This window comes from Silurus meridionalis, chromosome 19 (genome assembly GCF_014805685.1).
Source record: "Silurus meridionalis isolate SWU-2019-XX chromosome 19, ASM1480568v1, whole genome shotgun sequence".
Lineage (NCBI taxonomy): Eukaryota > Metazoa > Chordata > Actinopteri > Siluriformes > Siluridae > Silurus > Silurus meridionalis.
In genome coordinates this window covers 16,354,273-16,376,823 of record NC_060902.1, presented here as the reverse complement: position 1 = coordinate 16,376,823, position 22,551 = coordinate 16,354,273, and the positions used below count along the sequence as shown (strand labels likewise).

The following is a 22,551-nucleotide window of genomic DNA, read 5'->3' as shown; positions in this document are numbered from 1 at the left end:
GCCAAACCTTTCCTGATTGGGTAAGAAGACATGATAACCAGAGATGTGTGAGCCTCTGAGAACTCGCATTGTAAAGATCCTATAGACAACATAGTGATGTGTTTAAAGAATTAGTGTAAGGTTCATCCTAATACTAAAAGATGTTCAATAGTGTTGCAGTCAGGCCATGTAAAATCTTCCACTCCAACCCATCAGTTTCCCACAGAACTGGCTTTGTGCACAGAAGCATTGTCGTGCTGGAACATGTTTGGGTCTCTTAGTTCAAGTGAAGGAAAATGTTCATGCTGCTGCATCCAAAAACGTCTGATACAATTATGTCTTTAACTTTGTGCTAAAAGTCTGAGAAATAAGCAAAAATGGCTGGAAAATCAAATGTCCCAAAAGTTATTTATTGTTACTTGTGTCCTCTGGATCGTCTCCATTGTGAAATGTCAAACAGCTTTTATACACGCCGATCATTTTAATCCTTACTTTTATGAACACTTTTCTGAATTTGTGGCTCGGCGCCGAGTGCGGGGAGAGAGAGAGAGCGTGCCGTCTTAAAAGCGTCTCAGAATTCAGGTCGTCTCTTTAATCAGATGCATTCAGGACGCACGCTGCTGACAGTTCACAGCTCTGATTCTCCTCCACACTGTTCTTTCAAGGACCTGTTTAACACTGCAGCTGCGAACTACACAAAATGTACTGCTTTGTAAGCAACCAATCACTTTCACCTTGTCAGTGTCTGTGTGTGTGTGTGTGTATCAGTGCTGAAAAAAAAATACTTTATACATGTTCAGCATGTTAAAACTAATTTTGTTTAGAGAGAGAGATTAGGATTTTTTGATATATCTGAACATAAACAAATAAGAAACAGTACACAGTCTGATTGATGTGTGTTGTGTGTTTATTAGAATAGTGGTAGTAATATCTTCTCCAAAAATATCTTATCACTAAGGAACATAATACAATTTGCCAAAAAAAATAGACTAGAAATGACTTTTAAACAGGTTAGAAATGCAGTTGACTCTTCACACGCACAGACATGAAGACAGTAACGAGGTGAAGTGCAGGGCAGGTGTTAGTAATCATCACTCAGCTCAGCAAAACAGTTCCAAACTCCAACCCTAACCAGCGTCACCTCTGACAATTGTGTGTTTTTAGCAAGTTTTACTCTAATAGATCGTGCCATGGATGCTTTTTCCTGAACCTGGATGTGTGTTTGGTGCTGCTTGATCTTGGACATCTTCCCTGTAAGTTTCCTTTTTGTGTTCTTTTTTTTAATTTTATTTAAAACCAAAAAAAAAAAAAAACAGTGGCAGGTTCTGAAAACCAAAAGCAGGTTAGAAACACAATAAAATCATTGATGTTTTTTTTGTTATTTGTTCATGAAGCACAAGAAATTTAAATTCAATAAGTTTGGTTTTGATACTGAAAAAAACTGGCTGTAGTTATAAAGTCTAGTTTGCTCTGTAACTATAAACTATAAACCTTCTGTACTCGCTGTAGTCAAGTGAAAATACCAGCGAATGTTTTAAGTATGTGTGTGTGTGTGTGTGTGTGTGTGTGTGTGTGTGTGTGTGTGTATATATATTAGTGCTTGAATTGATGGGGGCTGGGGGGATCCGGGACCCCATGACAAGTAAAAAAATAAACTTAGGGGGTTCCCAAGATTATTTTAGTAAAAAAAATATGAATTACACATATAAAAAAAGATGTGTATATAATATAAAATCTACTTGTCTAATGTGCAAAATTGTTGTGGACGATATTAGATGAATGCATTTTCTTCTGTACTTAAATACAATTTTTCTTCTCTGAAAATAATCCTTTGCTCCATTTGATATTGTTAACAAAAGATTTAATGATGCGAAAGATTTTGTTCAAAATTTGGATTGTTCACTAATCATTTTTTAGATTGATCACATTTGATGTGATATAACAGAGAAAACCTGGTTTAAAATCATATAGTACTGAAAATGTAATTTGTTTGACTGTATGTTGAAAATCAGGGAAAAAAATGAACAGCAATAATTGTTTATATTGTATTAAAGGCCCAGAGTGTACATCTGTCAGATTATTGATTATACACAGTAATCATAGTCAACATAAGCGAACACTTTCAGCTTCAGGATGAACCGCTGATGTGAAAAGCAGTAAAATGAGCCTCATTTGCTGCATTTCATATTTCTTGAATGTTTTACTGCATTTATTTTACAGCCAAATATATTTGTTACATTATTCTAAAGGATTGTAACCGATTTAGGCTGTTAGAGCAGTGAAATACCTGAAAACACAATGCATTATGGGATATATTAGTTCTTTTTGGCTGCAGTGAGATGGTTAAAGATCCTGTCTCTAATGTGCAGCTTTATTTTAGAGACTATATTATCTGAATGCAATTTTTTTCTGTGATTAAGTAAAATTTTCAACGAAGTGTACTTCTTCCTTCTGGGAAACTGTTTCTTTCGCTCCATTTGGTTGTGTAATGTTTGACTTTTTACTCCACTACATGGCAGAAAAACATCCTCTCTGACTTTTAAATGAAAACATGACTAGCGTTAAATGAGAAGCTGTAGTGAAGCACAAGCGTAGACCCCCATGGTAAAGGACTTATGTGCAGAAGAACAGACCACTGAACTGTATCCATTATGCACACTCCAGTCCACTTAAAAGCGAGAACTTTTGTTCATTTACTTGAGTAGAAATGTGAAAGAGGAGTTTTACTGGTACTGGAGTCACAGGTAAGTGGGGGATTAGTACTCGTGTGAGGGAACGATGCACTTCTACTGTTTGAGTTCTGAAAATGGGCAGTAAAGCACAGAGTTCTGGTTCAGTGGTTGTGGTGATTCAGTAGTTTGCAGATCAGAAGGTCATGTGTTCCAATCTCAGCACCACCAGGTGTCCATGGTTGTGTCTTGGAGCAAGATGCTCAACCTTCAGCTCACCTTCAGTGATTGCCAGATGGATATTTACTTATTTTGTACTGTATTATTTGATGCGATGTAAAATCCTAAAGTTATTTATCATTAATATTTTTTAACAAAGAAGAAACAATAAATCATTTGCTGTCACTTTGAACACAGCAGAGTAAATACAAGACATTTAAATTGGAAGTAAAAGTAGGTAAGATAATATGATAAAATATAATCTGAAGTGATTATAAATTCTACCACCTACTTGTTCGGTCAGATGCAGCAGTCGACACGAGTTCGGCGACGAGTTACAGATGAGTAACGAGTTATTGCCGTATTTATAAATCAATTTATAGACTTGGCGCATCAGTTAAACAGATTTTTAGTGATTACAATTATTTTTCGGTGGAGATTATTTACTTTTTTATCTCAGAAAGGAAAGGACTTTGTGAATAAATGTGTGTTGGGTTGAAGTTTATAATTTTGCCTCTTTATATTTATTTAGATTTTTATTAAAAAATGGTTAAACAGAAATGCACGCTGAATTAATCGTGCATTAATAAAATTATTTAGCATCTATCTATCTATCTATCTATCTATCTATCTATCTATCTATCTATCTATCTATCTATCTATCTATCTATCTATCTATCTATCTATCTATCTATCTACACACCCACACACACACATATACATACACTGATATTTCGTGATTCTCATTGTAGCAGTTTTTTGTCGTGTGATATTTTGTCGTTGTTCTAATGTGAACTGTAATGTAATGAGTGCTTTTTACTAAAAATGAGATCAGATTTATTTGTTAAGAAATAAATTTTTGGCTAAAACTGTTAAATTACCTTTAATCAGTGCATTTGCAGTTACGTAAACTGAGCAATAACTGATTAATTACTATAATGGCATTCAGTAATGATGAATCCGATTTAGTGGTTATTATATGAAGTGTATTATCGGATTTTTGTAATTACACAGCGTTCACACCATTAATCAGAGAAAAGTGACTAAAGCAGATGTCCAGCATTAAGCTGTAGTCGCTCACTTCATTTCCAACGAGCAGTTTGTAACTTTAGTTTGTTAGTCACTGTCGAAATGCTAATGACTTCCGAATCTCTTCTGTGAAAAAACCCCACACATGACGCAATAACATTTAAACCAGCAACATTTCATATCAATGATCAGAAGACGAGTGAAAGAATCCGTCTTGTGAAACTTTTTTACTACTTTTTTCTTTTTTTTTTCTATGCTCACATTCACACCAGACATCACCTCACACCAGAAGCCCCTTTGGATCTCACGCAGCTGTTATGAAGCTTCGAATGAAATGTTCGTCTCTGACACACAATAAAATGTGTCAAATGAAAGCTAATTAGAGGGAAAATTCAAAAACCGAGCCTGTTGCACTGACTCACGTTTCACTGGAGATGTGTTTCTACTGGCAGCACGTGTGAGAAGTGGCCTTCAGGTGTGTGTGTGTGTGTGTGTGTGTGTGTGTGTGTGTATACCTGGTCTACACGTGTCCTATACACAGAGCCAGACTCTGAACTCCTCCTAACCTTCATGTCGGGTGCCATAGTGCCTTCACCTCTTGATGACTCACACTGCTCTTAGTCTTTCTGTTTTCTCACACACACACACACACACACACACACACACACACACACACACTTTCACAAGCTTCCATTCTCACGTTTTCTTCTCTCTTTCAGTTTCTCTCACACTTCCTTCACATCTCGTTCTTTTCCTCTACACTTCCTGGTTGAGCTTAATGAGTTTTACATGATCAGTAATATGTCAGTTTTATATCCGTCTTCATGAATTTCTCTTAAAAGGAGAATTTGGACACTTCCACATATCGAGGGAGTGAACGAATGAAGGATGGAAGGACAGTTACAATTACAGTATGCTGAAATAAGTAGAACAGTTAAATAGATCATGTCTTTGGAAAATTCAATATTTAAATGCAAAACACACACACACACACACACACACACACACATCTGTATTACCCAAATGGGGTCTAACAAATATAAACAACTTCTTCTTTCGCTGGTGCTCCTATTAGGGGTCGCCACAGCAGATCATCTGTACTACCCTGTCCTCTACATCTGCCTCTTTCAAACCAAGTCTAAAAAATGTAAACAATAATTTTGTTCCTATAAACTTAATTGTCTTTAATCATTTAAATGTGTTCGAATTTAATCGATTACTCAATTTAATCAATGCAATAAGTGTATTGCATTAATTAGATTTATTCTAATATATATATATATATACAATATTATTTTACATATTATTTATCCAAGCAGGTATTTTATTTAAAATTGTTTTAAAAATGTAAACTTTTTAAATGTTGATCACAAATATAAGTTAAATTCTGAATATTAATAAACTGCATAAAAAAATGTACAAGCAATTTTAAGTTTTTGCATTTCTTATTTATTTCATTTAAGCGTGACTTAAAAACTGAGGTACGTACCGAACTGTACATTTTGTGTTTCGTTAATAAATATATATCTTATATATAGGATCTCACATTCCTGTTCTTCGCTTGGAGAACCGGAATCCGACGTGATCTTCTGCTGTTGAGGATTTTTGAGAAGCTTTTCAGCTCACCATGTTTGTAAAGAGTGGGTATCAGAATCAGAGAGTATAATGCAACATTGCAGTTGTTTACTGTATAATTAAAATAGGGTTAAGTACAAATAAAATAAGAAAATGAAGATAAAACAATCGTATTAAGTTATATATTAAATATAAATGCTATACAATGGATACATTTCCGGTCTTATTGAGTCTGTATGAAAAAGCTCGCTCTGCTGTGTGTGAGCACTCGTGGTTATTCAGTATAACACAACAGAAGGTCTGACCTGACTAACTGCTCTGCCAGATTCACTCTCTGGGAGTTACAGCACCAGGACATTTAGCCAATTCGGCCTATTTTCCTCCTCTCACAGTGTGTTACTCGCAGGCAGAGGAGACGAGAAACTTTGACCTACAGGAGTAGTTCAGGTCAGTAGGGATGCTTTGTTGAAAAGTGCAGCTCTTGTAGAAGTTCTTGCTTCATAAGAGACATTGATTTTTCTCAGTATCCCGGTGCAGGTCAGGGGCGAAGCAGCGGCTGGAGTGGCTGAATTGATGAAAGCTCGGAGAGGATGTTGCTGAAGTGTACAGAGGAGCCAAAGGCTGCATTCACTTTAAACTGAATACATTTTTTTTCTGCCAAAATCAATATCCCCATTGTCACTTGCATCATTAACAGCAGCGAAAATGTTGTATTTGTGAAAAGCTCCAACACTAAATAAAAATCAGACGTTGAGGAAAGCGTTTCTTTCAGAGGTCAGAGGAGCTCCTCACCTTACACAGGGCTGTGATGTTGAACATATGCAGCAGATTATAAGATGTTCAGGTTTGAAAAAGTGCTCTAAGGTTTGATTTTAAGCGTTACGTTGGTCACATGACCTTCCTGTGTGTAAGTGTTAGCGTTAAGGTATCTTCAAAACAATCAGAGAGCAGGATTGAATATATGATACGATCCAAAAGTTCCTTCAGCAATACATTTCAGAAATGATTCTGCAGAACCACATTCAGGTTAAAGATACTGACTGCTATTTTTCACGCTGATGCTGCCATTTATATGCTCTTGTTTACTTAGCAAATGTGGCTTAGCTTTGGTTTTCAGTCTCTTCCTCTTTCATGTTATTTGTTTAACTGTTTGTGTTCACCTGTTTAATGGTTTGATCCTAAAGTCAAGTTTATTTCTATAGCATTTTTTTCGAAAGACAATGTCTGAAAGCAGCTTTACAGAATTTAAGAATTAAAGTGACTGGTGTGTATTTATCCCTGATGAGCAGCCATGGCGACTGTGGCAGGGAAAAAAACTCCCCTAGATTTTATGAGGAAGAAACCTTGATAGGAACCAGACTCAAAAGGGGAAGCCATCCTCATGCCACATTGACCCCAGTTGTCCTTGAATGTTATGGTAAAGTTTATTAGGATTGGCTCTGAAACCACTGTAACTCTAATTAGGATAAAGGTATTCCTTAATATCAGTGCATGAATGAGTTAATTTTATATATTAGCCAACCAAACGAGCACACTGACCTTTGTCTGTTAGTTAGCGTGTGCTAATTCATTTTGTTGGGTTCGTATAAATCTGCGTATGCCCTCAAGTGAATAACTCCGGAGTCTGGAGTCACGAAGTTTGGGAACAATTGTTTTACAAAAACAACACCCGGAGCCAAAAGTTTTGTGACAGTGATATGGCACACGAGTCCGGCAGGGTTATATTTGTCGCGGGACTTGTTTTGCTCTTCGTTCACCCCAATGGTGCAACATGCCGTGACTGTGATGCCACACAGCGCTGAAAATGACATGTCACCAAGCCCGGGCCTGTCATTTCCATCCCTCCAGTCGGAGAGGAGCGAAGAAAACCTGCTGCACCCTTACAGCAACATTTCCCTGTTCTAACCCTATTGGGTACATGATTATAGGAAGACCAGTCTTATACAGAAGTCCAACTTCAACTGTATGTTTATGTATGCACAAGTGCCGTCTTCTTGTCATACTTTTTTCCATAATCAACGCCAGCACTAATTACAGCTGCATTCGTACGCGGTTTAAACAATATCTCCTGCAGTAGGATGAGTGTGTATGTTTGTGTGTGAGTGTATGTGTGTGAAGTGACAGTGACGGCCATTGTGGATTATCAGAGCCTTAGGGAGCGTCGCTGAAGCCAATCAGCATCTCCCCATGGAACCGCTTCTGGGATCGAGGGACTGTTTATGCAAAACAAGACGATGATTAAAATAAAGGTCTCTGCTGTGGAGGTTTGGCACAAGTCAGAGGAATCAATTAACTTTTCAGAAGAGGTTGAAGATCTATTAGTAGCAGTTAATTACATTACCAATAATTAAATGTTTATTACGTCTCCAATAATGAATATTGCGAATGAACGCGTTTGAAGCAGAGGTGAGAAAGCTTATCAGGTGATGGATTACCGAGCGGATGATCAGGGTCACCGCGAGAATCCAGCCAAAATGTTCTACGAAGTTGAGAAGGGCATTGATGCATTCTTCCTGCAAGGTCTGGCAACCTGGGTATCTCAGCTCCACTCCCTTATTAATGGGAAATGTGTTGATGTAAAACTGAATCTAGGAGTAAAAACTCCAGTAATTATGTGCTCGTGTTTACAGCACGCTAAACAGCCGCAGCTGTAATGTCCGTATAAAAGCACCTGCGATCCCTTGATTCGTGTGAAAGCATTACAGTACGCTAAGTGGTGAAATGCAAATGAACCAGCACATGTTAATTATATTGCTTACAGTTTTGGTGTGACAGATGAAACAGTCTTTCTGGCTCTTGCACCCAATTAATAGCAGTTTTTCAGCCTTGAGATCTGAGGCAGGAATCGGAAAGAAATAAACTGCCGTACGCAGCCAAATGAATCCTTGACAGAGCTGACGAGGTTTTAAAATGGAAAAATCCCATTAAGATGTTGGAGAGCTGAATCATAATCGTTCCTTTTGGTTTCTGTAAACTCCGGTGAAGTGAGTTGGGTGGTACTTGGGCCAAAATGAAGATATATATTTTTTTATCACTCCTCTAATTACTTTACATTGGATTTCCAGGCGGAGAGATGAAAGGAAAGGATTTGATGCACTGTAGACATGATGTGAATTAATGAGGCCTGTCACCACCAGGAATTTGACTGAAATGTCATCATATGCCAGTTAATAAGACGTAAAAGCTGCCAGACACCCTTCAGAGTAACATTTGCAAGAAATAACAAAGTTAGTATATCGTTTTGATCCGATTTTTATAACCGTATGCTGTAGCAGCAAATTTTTCTGTAAACTTCCTGTGACCAGTCTTTCTGCTTAAATGTGTGTTTGAGGCTAAATACCTGTGACTTTCAGTGCATGGGAACCCGCACAAACTGTCATTCTACTACGCCTTAGGTTTTGTTCTAGTATGGCCCCTATTTGATTCTGGTATGTCATTTGTTTTATTATTATTCATTTTGTATGTGTGTCGGTATGATTCTGGTATAGAGTTCTTGAAATCCCTGTGATTTAAACATGTAGTTCAAGAATTCATTTTTACTAGATTATGACTAGAAATTTTTGCCATCTGACTGTAGAATTATATTCGCATTGTATTGTGGGCTCCTAGTAGGCTCGGTGGGATTGAAGAATATATTTCTAGATTTTATTTTTTTGCAATAAATTTAGAACTATGATTTTGTCATCTAGTCAAAGAATTTGTAATGGAATTCATGCTTCTAAAACGCTCAATGTTCTTCTAGATTCAAGTTCTAGAAAATCATTATTGCAGAAAATCTGATAATTACTTAATTGTATTGGAACTCATACCTTTAGAAATGTTCTGATTCGAATACGTTGGAATGAATGGATGAGTTGGTGGATGAGTAGGTGGTGGGTGAGCAAATGAGTGGATGAATGGATTAGTAGATGGGTGAGAATGTGGGTTAGTCAATGGATGGATAGTTAGATGTATGGATGTATAAGTGGGTTGGTAGAGGAGTGTGTGGATGGATAAAAGAATGAGTGGGTGGTGAGTAAGTCGATTAATGTATGGAGGATGAGTGAGTGGATAAGTAGGTGAAGGAATTAGAAAGTGGGTGGATGAGTAGGCAGATGTTTGAGTAGGTGGGTTAATGAACGAGTGGACGGTTAAATAGGTGGTTTAGACAAGTCAAGTTTATTTCTATAGTGCTTTTCACAACAGACATTTAATGTGGAGGTCAGTTGGTAAATGGAAGTTTGTGAGGATGGTTGAGTAGGTGGTGGAAGAGAACATGGGTTAATGGATGGATAAATGGATGAGTAGGCATGTGGATGAATAAGTGGATGGGTAGATGAGTGGGTGGCTGGGTAAGTGGATTAATGTGAAGATGAGTAGGTGTGTGGATGGAGGATGAGTTACTGAACCAATGGATTGTTGAATGGGTAGACAGATGAGTAAATGGTTTAAAAATGGATGGAGTTTGTGGATAAATACGTGGGTTGATGAATAAGTAAACAGTTAAGTAGGTGGGTGGGCGAGTAGTTGAGTTTATGAAAGAATGAGTACATGGATTAATATTTGGTTGGATGAATGATTTTATTTATATATATATTTTATATAATAAAAAATATGAATGAGTCAGGATTTAAAGTTCTCTGCATGTTCAGCTGGGACTAAAACAGAAGAAATGCTGATTACTCTTCTCTAGCTGAGAGTTCCAGCTGTGATCATGCTCGCACTCTGCAGTAGTAGTTTTGCTTAAATATTCACTTTGTACAAAGATAACCATCCTAATCACATGAAATAAACACGAGTTCTTCTAAAAAGGCTCTAAAATTGTTCAAGACTTTGCATTTGTGAGAGATGTGAGTTGGATCGCACAGAAAAGAGCGAATCGTTTGACGAGAACGATGGGATTTATAGTCATTTAAGATCACATGATCAAGCAGATCAGAATGGGGTGACACTCTCTCACACACACACACACACACACACACACACACACACACACACACACACACTTTTTCTCACTCAGGTAGCTCGGCATGTTTTATTAATGCCCCATGCTCTTGGGTTTGCTCTTTTTCTTCGCAGGGACGACTTCCCAGGTCACCAGTTCTCCTCGTCGCAAATCAAATTAGCTGGGGAGCAATTAATCATCACTGAAACAAAGCTGTGCGGAGAGAACTGACACCTTTTTCCTTTTTCTTAATCGCATCTTATTAGTCGTCCCAGTCGTTTCTGTTAATTATGGCCTTTTCTGACTCTTGCACTGAATGTGTTACGCATATTATTTGGGGAAAGTGGAGGGATCAGTGTGGAGATGAGGAGGAAAATTAGTAAAGTGGACTCTGAGTGAAAGTATTTAGCAATTAATTTCTCTTTCTCTGTGCTTCTCTCACTCACACAGGTATGGTGCTGAATTACTGTAAGCAGGGAGATCTCTGAAGCTCTGCCTCGGAGATCTCAGACAAGCAGCCGAAGGGATGTAAAGTGTGAAATAAAAAGTGTGTGTGTGTGTGTGTGTGTGTGTGTGTGTGTGTGTGTGTGTGTGTGTGGATAGATAGATAGATAGATAGATAGATAGATAGATAGATAGATATGAATGAATGACCCTCAACCCTTTTGGGATTCTCTGGAATGCTGACTGCACCCCAGGCCTCGTCACCTACATCTGAACCTCGCTTTACTAACATAAATTAATCTCCACATGTGCGCTTCAAAATCTAGTGGAACATCTCCCCAGAAGAGTGGACGATACTGTAATAGCAAATGGAGCCTAATTGGGAATGGGATGTTCGAAAAGCACATACCAAACTGATGCTTATGTATCCACAGACTTTTTAAAATAGACCTGTGATTGATCCATGTGTAGGAAAATCTCTTGCAGTATGTTAAATGAGTGATTCTTCTTGCAGATGAGCTGATGGACATTTTGGAATTGATTCAAACCTGTTCAGATATGTATCAAGGCTACTAGACTTGTTCCATCATCGAGTTCTACTTGTTTTTTTGTGATGATTGGAGAAATTGATTTTGCCGGATGCTCCTAAACAGAAATGTTCCAGAACGTACTGCTGATGTCGATTTGCACTCTGTACATAATCTTAATAATAGAGAAGTCGTTTACAGTAAATTGTTGTGCTTTATGGACACAATGCTTCCTTTTTGCGTTTTTAAGGTGAGGTCTGATCTTAAAATGCAGCTCCCCTGGTGTGTGATTTTCTTGTTCCTCTGTGATGTCCCAGTTACGTTTTTACCAAATGGCCAAAATACACACTGATATATAATAAAACTGCGCTGTAACACAATGGAGATTAAATCAAACTGAATCCCACTTCTTTTCCTTGAATGTGACAAGTAGCTGTGATTCGAAAACCAATATTTATAACAAATATGTCTTGATTTGAAAAGAATGTACAAGGATGGGAGTTTGAATAGATGGATAAATAACATCAAATAAAATCAAATCATCAAAAATTATTTAAACTAACACACATTTACTGTACTCGTCTGTGCTACACTGCCCCGTTTGTTTTATGTAGTGTCCAAGTTAATTTTTTTTTGTTTGTGTGTTGTTTTATGTGGCAATTGGTCCTGGAGAACAGTGTTGCATCGTCTCACCTTGTGCTATACTGCATATGTCTAAAATGCCAACAAAAAGTCTCCTGACCTTATTTTATCTTCTGTGAATCTTCAGTCCTGTCTTTATTTTCAATACAAGATTTTGAAAGAATTACAAGATCATGTTCAGCACATCATAACCGTTCGAATGTAAGTAAAGTCCGATTGTGTTTTTCATTGTTTTAGAACCCGGTGACTGATATTCAGGAACAACGTACGGAGTGAGAACATCTCTTTTCCTTCACATAGACGTTTTAATCTGATCCAGCCTGCTAGTGATGACCGCGCCCTTCTGAGATTTATGTTTGAGATGCTTCATCAGGTTTGTTGTGTTGTAGTTGTGTTGACGCTGTAGATCCTGTACCAGGTGAGCTAATCACAAAGCCATCATTATGCCTGTTTTAGATCCTGAAGAGGTTTCAACATGCTTTGAACATTGAACATCTTATCAGTTCCTCATGGCAGGTTGATTGCACAACTCCCATTACACTATCGTACATTGTATTTTACATTGCTGTGAGTTAATAATGAGTAACGTGGGTTAGCAATATGTGAGCGATGTGCATATACGAGTTTGTATATTTGAGAACGATGACTTTCTCTTTGCTGTATGGCCATAAATGGGGTGATGTAACTCATTGCCATAGCTTTACCTAAATATAAAAAAAAAACCCGAAATGGTCCCGCCTGCGGATCCATAGTCTCAACCGGATTGCTGGAATTGAATGTCGTCTGTACATTAGCATAATGTAAATTCTGCTCGAATTACATCACATTGCAGTAACTGCTGTTAGAGCAATTTTTTATACAACTTGTATTAATTCAGACTTAATTATAAGCTCGCTTTATGACCCGGACACTAGATAATCTAAAGTCTGATCCAGTTTCCACAATGAGCAATCTTTTGTGTTTTCTCTCATTCTACCCTCTCATAAAAAAGTGTCATTGCTTTTTATTAATGAGTTGATAAATACTTAAATACTTAACTGGTCAGTCACGCAGCAAGCCACTAATCAGCGTAGAGCACGTGCTCTGTTTTGAACGTGTTTTGATTGTAGCTTGGCAGTGGCGGATTAAGGCAGAGGCGACATGGGCAGCCGACCGGGGCGACATCTTGCCTGTGGGCTGCACCCCCACCTTCCTGTTAGGGTTAGCTGAAAAACGTTTGCTAGTGTGGGTCTTCTAGTTCAAGTGAATGGAAACTTCCACGCATCCACAGATGTCCTATACAATTCTATGCCTTCAACAGTTTAGAAAAGTTCAGTGTCCCTATAATTTTATCTTTTTTCATTATGATGATGCTGTGTTGCACTCTTGTGCGTGTTTTTTACAACAGTAATGTACTGTTCAAAATGTGACAAATTTATGATTTATTATGAAATGGTGAAATGAAAAGCATCCAGTGATTTGATCTTTTTTTTTTTTTTGTTCCTCCACTGAATTCTGTAAATAAACTCCGCCTCGTTACTCCGCGAGAACTCGTTTTTAGTTGCCTCTTTGTCATTGTAATGATGCCGTGGGAGGTAAATGAATTCTGTTATCAGCACAGAAGCAGTGGTTTCTCCGAATCCTCCTTCGCAGCACGTTCCTCGTTGTCGTTCTCCGAGTGGAAACGGACGTCCTTTTTCCCACCCGCTCCATTAAAGCAACCCCGGAAGCCAGCGAGCATGTGTTAAGGGTAATCTCGGAGTCGTGTCGGTGTGAATGCCTGTGAGGATTTCTTTGAGGCCTGAAGGACATCTCGATGCTCTTAAAAAAAAGAAGAAAAAAAGAGCGCCACTAACGGGATGTGTAGTTAAACATCGAAGCGACTGTACATCACAGTTCCTCGGCGTCCGCCTCCGTGCTCTCCCTCGTATCCGATGATTAAATGAAAGTGCATTGAAGTGGGATGAGCGATCACAGACGTGAGGAACCGCAGCAGGCTGCCAGCTTTATTGTGGAAAGCTGCCGGGTTGTTTTTCATCCCCCGCTGCTCAGAGCCGGCCTCCTAATTGAATCCGCGGCCGTAAAGGAAGCGCTCCGTACAGGAGGGGCGCGTAAATGAACGATCCGCCCGTGATGTATGTGTGCGGCCCAAGACTCTGGAAGGTCTAGCGCTCATTTGGGAATCGACGGTCGGTTTTGCCAAAACGGCGTGTTATGATTTCATTTAAATGGAATGCGAATGCTGGAAGGTATAATTGAGTTCGCGATGGAGTTGTAATCGCGTCGTGAGGATTTCGCACGCCGGCATAACAAAAGCGAATTCGGAAAAACGAATACAACTTTAATGCGTTTGCCCACATTCTGACCCTTTGTTCAGCCTTTCCTGCATCTCCTACACTTTTCCCCATGAGCTGCTGCTGGAATCATAAACACTCAAGCTCATACAGTAATAATGGCCAACCCTGATATCCAGGTTCTCCGGGTTCTTTTCCACATTCCCTCCTCCGGTTTGTTTATTCGAGCTCTAATTATTACAAAACATCTAGCTCTGGGTGACTTTAAATTAGAGAGTTATACAGATAACGTAGGCAAAGTGCACTGCTTCAGCCTTTAAATGTACTCAGCCCTGTCTAATTGGGGCTTCTGTCACCGGGTTTTTGTAGATTTGTAGTCATGAGCGTATGCATAATGCACCTCAGACATCATCCAGTTGTTCAAACGAACACTATGACGCTTATGTGGTTTAGAATGCAGCCATTTTTCTCCAACACCGGCTATGACTGTAAGATCACGGGTTTATGTTACCGTTTCTATAGCAACAATAAGCACATAGTCTGTGGCCACTGCTGATTAAAAACACGCTGTTAAAAGGTGTGACGTTTTTCATAAGGGAAGTGTTTGTTTAACATTAATGAAAGGAGTCTTCTGTGTCAGAGGTGAAGTTATATCTTTGAGCTCCTCCTAAAGATGTCAGAAAACGTTTGTGCTGAAGAGACAGGCTTGTGGGAGAACGTTGTGTTTATAGCTGCTATAAGCAAGTAAATAGAAGAACAGGAAGACGATCTTTTATCTTGCTTTGCTTGGTAGCTAGTTAACCCTGAAGCTCCATGTAGAATAAAATTACAGCAGCAGAAGTCCTACACCAGACGTGACCTGGCTGATCTATTTATTTGGCTAAATGATAAATTGCCTAGATTAAATTATAAGACATTATAACTGCATTCCATGACACTGTATTCACTAATAAGATTTTTTTTCATTCAGGTTTAGCATCCAAGACAAAAAAAAAGATCAGCTTTTAAAATGTCCTCTAGTGCAGAGTTCTTCAACCACCGGCCCACAACACCTAGTCTTCCATGGTTTTTCTCATGCACATTTATGTTACTTTTGTTTCTATACAACAAACTGTCATATACCGATATAAAGATTTACTTTGACCAAACAAATATACAGTAAAAAGAATAACAGCTTTACACACTTAGTATCCCGACAGTTTATTTCTCCAAACATTCAGCTAAAACACTTTTGTAAAACTCGCCAGCAGTTACAGATTTCTTTCTTAAAATCCAGTTCAACCCAGAGCAGTTCACCATGATTTAGGTGTGGTGACTGGGCAGGCCATTCCCCGTTAGATAACGCTCCAGACGACGCTCTAAATAACGCTTCTAGAGCTCGCAAGTACGTTTCGGATCATCATCTTGTTGTATGGGAAGTCGGTTCCCATGAGCTGTTTTGAGTCCAGATGGAATTGCATGGTGCTGAAGTATAGAATGGTCACCATGTTGATTCAGGATTCCTGTTACCTTTGCGTAACATGTTCTTCAAATATAAGCAGGAACTTGCAAAGTGGAATGTAACATAGCTACATGGATTTCGCCCCCAGAACCTACAGACTTGAATCTGATTGAGATGCTGTTGCATGAACTTACATGGGCTGTTCATGCTTAAAACCCCTCTTACATGGCTGAATTTAAAACAAAAGAAGACTGGGCCCAAATTCCACCTCAGTGAGGTGAAAGTTAAAGAAACCAGTTATTACTGTAGGTTTAATTACTTTTTCACATAGAGCTTGGACACCTGTTTCCCCCATCGTTTAAAACGTGCATTTTGTACACTGTATTGACAAAAGTATTGGGACACCTGAGTCTCCCAGCCATATGTGGTTGTTTTGCAAACTGTTACTGCAAAGCTGAAAGCACACAGTTGTATAGGGTGCAGTAACATGAAATTATCCCTTAACTTGATCTAGGAGACCCAAATCTGTTCCATCATCTGTTCCTTTGCACAAAGCCAGCTTCATGAAGATATGCTTTGAATGGGTTAGAGTGGAAGATCTCCTGCTGTAGAGCTCTAACCCTTTTAAACAACTTTTTTTGAGATGAATGTGAAAACTGACTGCACCCCAGGCCTCCTCACCTCACCTACATCAGTACCTGATTTTGCTAACACCCTTGTGGCTGAATGGGCACAAATGTCCAAAAAGCATCATCTCAGAAGTGTGGAGGGAATTAGCAAATTGGGACTAAATGTGGAACCAATGCTCCAAAAGCACATACCGATACCAATAACCAGGTGTCCACAAACTTTTGGCACTATAACGCTTTACCTGGGATTATCTTTGTGTAATAATAAAATTCAATTCATTTAACGGTGACAAATATGCAAAATAAAAAAATTTGAAATGAAAGAAAAATCAGGAAGGGGTCAAATACTTTTTCACAGCACAATCATACATATGAACGCATTACACGGCTTTGAAGACAAATGAAGAGAGGCACAAAATGTAGAAAACACTTGCTGTTCTCTTTAATACTGATCAGATTCTGCCCAGGACGTGTGTGTGTGTGTGTGTGTGTGTGTGTGTGTGTGTGTGTGTGTGTGTGTTTTACAATGCTACTATAATTCCATTCATTTCTACCTTCTTTTTTTTTAACCAGCTCATTACCTTCTAGCATGGTGTAAGGGCCCTGCATTTACACTCTCAGGTCTCTAATTCCAAACTCGAACACACTCGAGCACGTTATTAGCGCGTTAGCCGATTAGCTGAGTAGCAGACGCATCCTGTATCGAAGCAGAACTGCAAATATCTACACGTAACATACCACTTTTATTTTCAAGTCATTCATTCAATCTTTTTTTTTTCCAAAGGAAAGATGGTGAATGTCGTATCCCGTAGACATCCTGTAAGGAAACATGAGCACAGTCACACACTCTCCTGAACCATAGGAACAGGTCTTTAGCATACAAGATCATACAACTTGTCGTTATTTTTTTTTCCCGATGTATATGTAGATATATACACACATATGTACAGGATACGAATAAAAGCTCCCACAAAGTACACCGAGCATGCTGACGGAGAAAAGAGAGACCGCACTGGGGTTTGACCTACGACCCTGGGAGAGTGTGTGTGTGTGTGGTGGTTGTGGTTGTTTGCTGGTTCGGTGAGGCTCAAGTCAGGCTACACACTCCTCAAGTCCAGACAAAGCGAGCATGCCATGAGTCCAAACTGGGACGGTGATTAGCTGGACGAGGGACGTCTCTAATCCGTCTGTCCTGTTAGTTCCTGATCTAAAGCGTCCATTGTGCTGGAGAAACGTATCGATATGAGGTTATGCTACGTGTATATGAATAAAAGATGGAGAGAAATGGGAGATTTTCAAAGGGAAGAGATCAGAACATGTCAGATCAGTCTCGCTCGTTTTGAGAAGAGGAGATGTCCGGATCATCTTGTGGCCTTGTCCCCAAAAAAAGGAAAAAAAAGGAATAAAATCCCAGAAAACTGTCTCCTTGGCACGTGGTCAGTGTAAGCGTGCTGATGCCCTTCTTTCGTTGCTAATCCGTTTAGACCGGCCTTTGATGGAATGGTTTAGTCCGCTGGGACAGAGGGGACGCTCGAGCGCAGCCACATGGGAGCTGTGGGTTAAGTCCTAGGATGAATCTAGAAATAGGGAGAGAGAGACAGAGGGAGAGACGGGGAATGAAATTTTAAAGTAGGCTACCATTTTCCTCATCATGTGTACTTAATACTCCCAAATACACATAAACACCATCAGAGAACAAGGGAGGGAGGAAGGGAGGGAAGGAGAGAATCGCATAGATAGAAAGAGGGCACAGGGACAAAGAATGGGAAAGACGGAAAGAGCTGGGGTATGAGAGAGAAATAGAAAGTGTCAGAGGAAGAAAGAGACATATACAGATGGAGGGAGAGAGACAGAAAAAGAGACACAAAGTTTGACACAGAGAGAGAGAGAGAGAGAGAGAGAGTTCTATTAAGATGGATAGAGAGAGAAAAGAGAACGAGAGATAGGTAGAGAGGAAATTAAAGAGAAATACACAGATGGCAGGGGAAGAGACACAAAAACAGAGAGACGGGGACAAGTAGAAGGGAGACGGACATGAAGGAGGTGGGCAGAGACAGGAAGGCGGGAGACAGAGACAGAAAGGAGGGTGTAGGGACAGAAAGGAGGGAAAGGGACTGAAAAGAAGGACAGAGACATGAAGGAGGGACACAGAGACAGAGACCAGAATGAGGGAGACAGAGCCTGGAATGAGGGAGACAGAGACAGGGATGGTGGAGACAGAGACAGGGATGGTGCAGAAGGGAACTTTGGGGTAAAATGTCCCACTGCCAGGTGAATGATGCATCATGTGCTTGAGGTTCAGTCCTGAAACTGCAGTTAAGGAAAAGTACTAAAGCGCTGTGGTGACAGTCAGAGGTTTATTTACAGAAGTACACTGATGCGTGATGAGTACAGCAGCAGGAGTGTATCACACACACACACACACACACACACACACACACACACACACACACACAGGGAAGAGATGCAACTTGGCCGTCACACAACTGCAACTACACAAAAATTATTTACACACAAATGTACACAAGTCTGAAAGTGTGTTTCAGCCTCCTCTCTCTCTACCCACAATGCACTGCTGCTGCTGGTTTCCATCCAAAGTCACATGCGACAGTACACACGCACACACACAGATACACACATCACCACACATACTGATATACTATCACATACACTGACTCACACACACACACTGATACACACACACACACACACTGATACACACATCACCACATACTGATATACTATCACACATACACTGATACACACATGCACATAAACACGCATACTGATATACACACACACACATCACACACATACTGATATACACACACACACATACACACACAGTTTCACACACACACACATCACCACACTTTTACCACATATACATTATCACCAAACACACACTGAAACATCACCATACCACACACATACTGATATACATACACACACAGTTTCACACACACACACACTCACTGTTGCACACATCACCACACACCCTGATACACATATACACTGATACACACACATCATCTCACACATACACACACACACACACACTAACTCAGTGTGTACCCACATCACCACACGTTTACACATTTTACCTACATTATCACCAAATTCACACACACACACACACACTTATACATCACCATCACACATAAACAAACACTCATTCACTGATAAACACACACATGCATTATAATATACACACACACACACATACACACACACACACACACACACACACACACACACACACACACACACACACACACACACACACAGACACAGTTTTACACCACCACACATACACACATTCACTGATATATGCATCACCACACATACATACTGATATACATACACACACACACACACACACACACACACACATACATCACATTGATACATATACTGTCTCTCAGGGTTAAAAAATATGCACCAGCTGTGTGTGTGCGTGTGAGGAAATCTTTGGGTTTTAGCAGTGTAGAACTGAGTGAAGCTAATTAAAATCTGCAGCCTGTGGCTTTGCCCTGAGCGCACACACAAACTCTCTCTCTCTCTTACACACACACACACACACACACACACACACACACACACACACACCACTGACATTTCTTTTGCTGCTGTGTGATGAACACAAACATGTACAAACTGCAGCTTTGAGGGAGCAGGAGAGAGAGAGAGAGAGAGAGAGAGAGAGAGAGAGGGATGAGGAGATTGGGATAGAGGGATAGAGAGAGGAATAGGAAGAGCAAGGTGGAGGGTGGGCGAGGGAGAGAGGGTTGGGGACAAGGAAGGAGGGATGCATTGAAAAGGAGAGAAGGATAGAGAAAGAAAGAGAGGAGAGAGGGATGGGGAAAGAAAGAGGGCTGGAGAGAAGAATGGGGAGAGTGGAATGAGGGATGAGGAGCATGGGAGAAAGGAACGGGAGAGCGAGGTGGAGGAGGAGAGGAAAAAGGAAAGGGAGATTGAGAGAAAATGGCAGAGCGAGGATTGAGAGAAGAATGGGGAAAGAGAGAGATGGGGGGAGAAAGGGAGCGAGGCATTGAGAGAGAAATCGGAAAGCAGGATGGGAGAGGGATGGGGAGAGAGGGATGGGGAGAGAGAGAGAGAGAGAGAGAGAGAGAGAGAGAGAGGCAGAGCAACATACAGACAGACAGACAGGCAGACAGACAGACAGACAGATGGACAGACAGGGAAGCAGACTGGCAGACAGATCAGAGGTGAGTATTATGAGTGTTATTATGAGGGTTATTACAATTATTGTAATGTTTGACTTTCAGCTGGAACTAAACGATTGTAATCCAAACATTAATAAGTGAAACAACAAGCCTAGAAATAATCAACACACACACACACACACACACACACACACACACACACACAGCTGCGGTTGTTGCTGTCATGTGTGTGAATGCTGCTCTCCTACATCCTGTAGTGCTTTACTACATCCTATGTGCCTCAGCATGAAACATCCGTCTGTACTGATTTAGAGCTCGTCTTAAACACAGCAGTCTCTTGCGTGTGTGTGTGTGTGTGTGTGTGTGTGTGTGTGTGTGTGTGTGTGTGTGTACACGCATCCTAATTCAGCGATCATATTAACACACAGTTGTCCTCCTCCTCTGTGTCTCAGCTCAGGCTGAAGAGCAGGATGTAGGATTTTACCACATGGCGTTTCTCCTCTGCTTTTTTTGTCATTCATGTTCAGAGTTTAAACAGAAAACGTCGCCCGCATGCACGCTGAGTCCGAATGAAGATGTCAGACGGCGAGAAGAAATTGTACCAATTGTCATAAGAGACGAGTCTTTCTGTGGACGATCCTGACAGGAATCCTGACATGATCCTATATGATGTGTTAAATGTCCCAAATTCTTCACTTTTCTCTGAACAGAATTGCGTGTGGTGTTTCCACAGCGTTATGATGACCAGAAATGCCCGAGACATTCACAAACAACTCAAAGTATCTTCACACGTTTCCTTTTTTATTCCATTTAAAAGCCCACAGCTGAGCAGATTGTAAAAAAAAATCCTTAAATAATTTTTTTGTGTTTGTTATGTATTTTTTTTTTTTCATGGGAATTGAACCAGAGCAGCAGGTAAAAGCAGAGGTGAGTGACTGGACGATCGCCAGCCTTTCTCTCTGTCTTTCTTTCTTTCTTTCTCTCACATTGTGGCCCTCCTCAAACAAAAGACCTTCCTTGTCAAGGAGGGCTCGCTCTCTGAAAGACACAAAGAAAAAGAAGAGAGAAAAGACAAGAGCGTCAGGCACTCGCTCGCTTCAGCTGCATCCGTACGAACATGCCAATTAAAAAAGAGGCACAAAAAAAATCCCACGCATGAAAGCATGCAGACATCGAACGCAGGCGAACATGGTGCAGGTTTTTGTCTCTTTAGAGCAAAATGAAGTCTGCAGATGAGCTTTTAGTGTCTGTGGGTTTGTGTTTGAGTGTCTCTGTCGATCTGAATATGAGTGTGTGTGAGTGTTTCAGTGCACAAGTGTGTGTGTGTAAAAGTACTAATTTGAGGAAGAGAAAACCATATTCCAAATGATGAAAACAATTTAAAAAAAGGTACAAATATCTCTAATAAATATTTTTTGAGATTGAGATCTGGTTTTTGGATTAAATCCAAGATTAAGATCCGTTTTTTTTTTAAAATACAAAATAAAATTAAATACAAAGTTATGATCAGGTCTCTGTGTTCATTGCAAAATTACAATCTGGTCTCTAGAAAAATTATATACATTTTGAATATTAGATCTTCTCTCTGGATTAAGCCCAGATTACGATCCGGTTTTTGGATTTATTGCAAAATTACGATTTGGTCTTTAGATTTAATGAGAGATTAAGGTCTAGTCTCTGAATTAAATTTCAAATTAATATCCGCTCTCTGTGTTTAATCTGAGAATTTAAAAACAGTCCCAGGGCATTAATTAAGAGGGAGAGGTGATCATTTTAGGAGTAAATGTGAGTAAATTCAATATTTCGAATTAAACTCCGATTGTGAATGTAAATTAATAACTTCAGATTAAAAGCAGTGTCTAATCGCATTTAAAGACAAAGTCTCAGTGGAGTCCAAACTTCAGATTAACACATTATTACTTTAGACTTATTTGACCTGGGACACAGTTCCTGGATTTATTCACAATGCAATGTTGTGTATATATATATACACACACACACGCACACACACAC

The 22,551-nt window shown here is 39.7% G+C and overlaps 1 protein-coding gene and 1 long non-coding RNA gene across 13 annotated transcripts in view; one reads left to right on the top strand and one right to left on the bottom strand.

Annotated features, from left to right (window-relative positions):
- Nucleotides 1–957: 957 nt before the first annotated feature.
- The window catches only part of LOC124402400, a 25,048-nt gene continuing 3,454 nt past the window's right edge, over nucleotides 958–22,551 (top strand). For 3 of the 4 annotated variants that reach the window (XR_006928716.1, XR_006928715.1, XR_006928713.1), the window contains exons 1-3: nucleotides 958–1,232; nucleotides 12,246–12,381; nucleotides 12,465–12,524. This is a non-coding gene — a long non-coding RNA (uncharacterized LOC124402400). The remainder of the gene's footprint in view (nucleotides 1,233–12,245; nucleotides 12,382–12,464; nucleotides 12,525–22,551) is intronic. The other variant, XR_006928714.1, reaches the window with a different exon arrangement.
- Nucleotides 17,076–22,551, bottom strand: part of LOC124402399 (chemokine-like protein TAFA-1) — a 154,577-nt gene continuing 149,101 nt past the window's right edge. For 7 of the 9 annotated variants that reach the window (XR_006928712.1, XM_046875405.1, XM_046875402.1 and 4 more), the window contains one exon: nucleotides 17,076–17,928. Coding sequence is in view for 1 of the 9 variants with exons in the window: in XM_046875407.1 (XP_046731363.1) it covers nucleotides 17,911–17,928 (18 nt within the window). In the remaining 8 variants the exon portion in view is untranslated. Of the gene's footprint in view, nucleotides 17,929–20,964; nucleotides 21,577–22,551 lie in introns of all 9 variants that reach the window. The other 2 variants (XR_006928711.1, XR_006928710.1) reach the window with 1 other exon arrangement.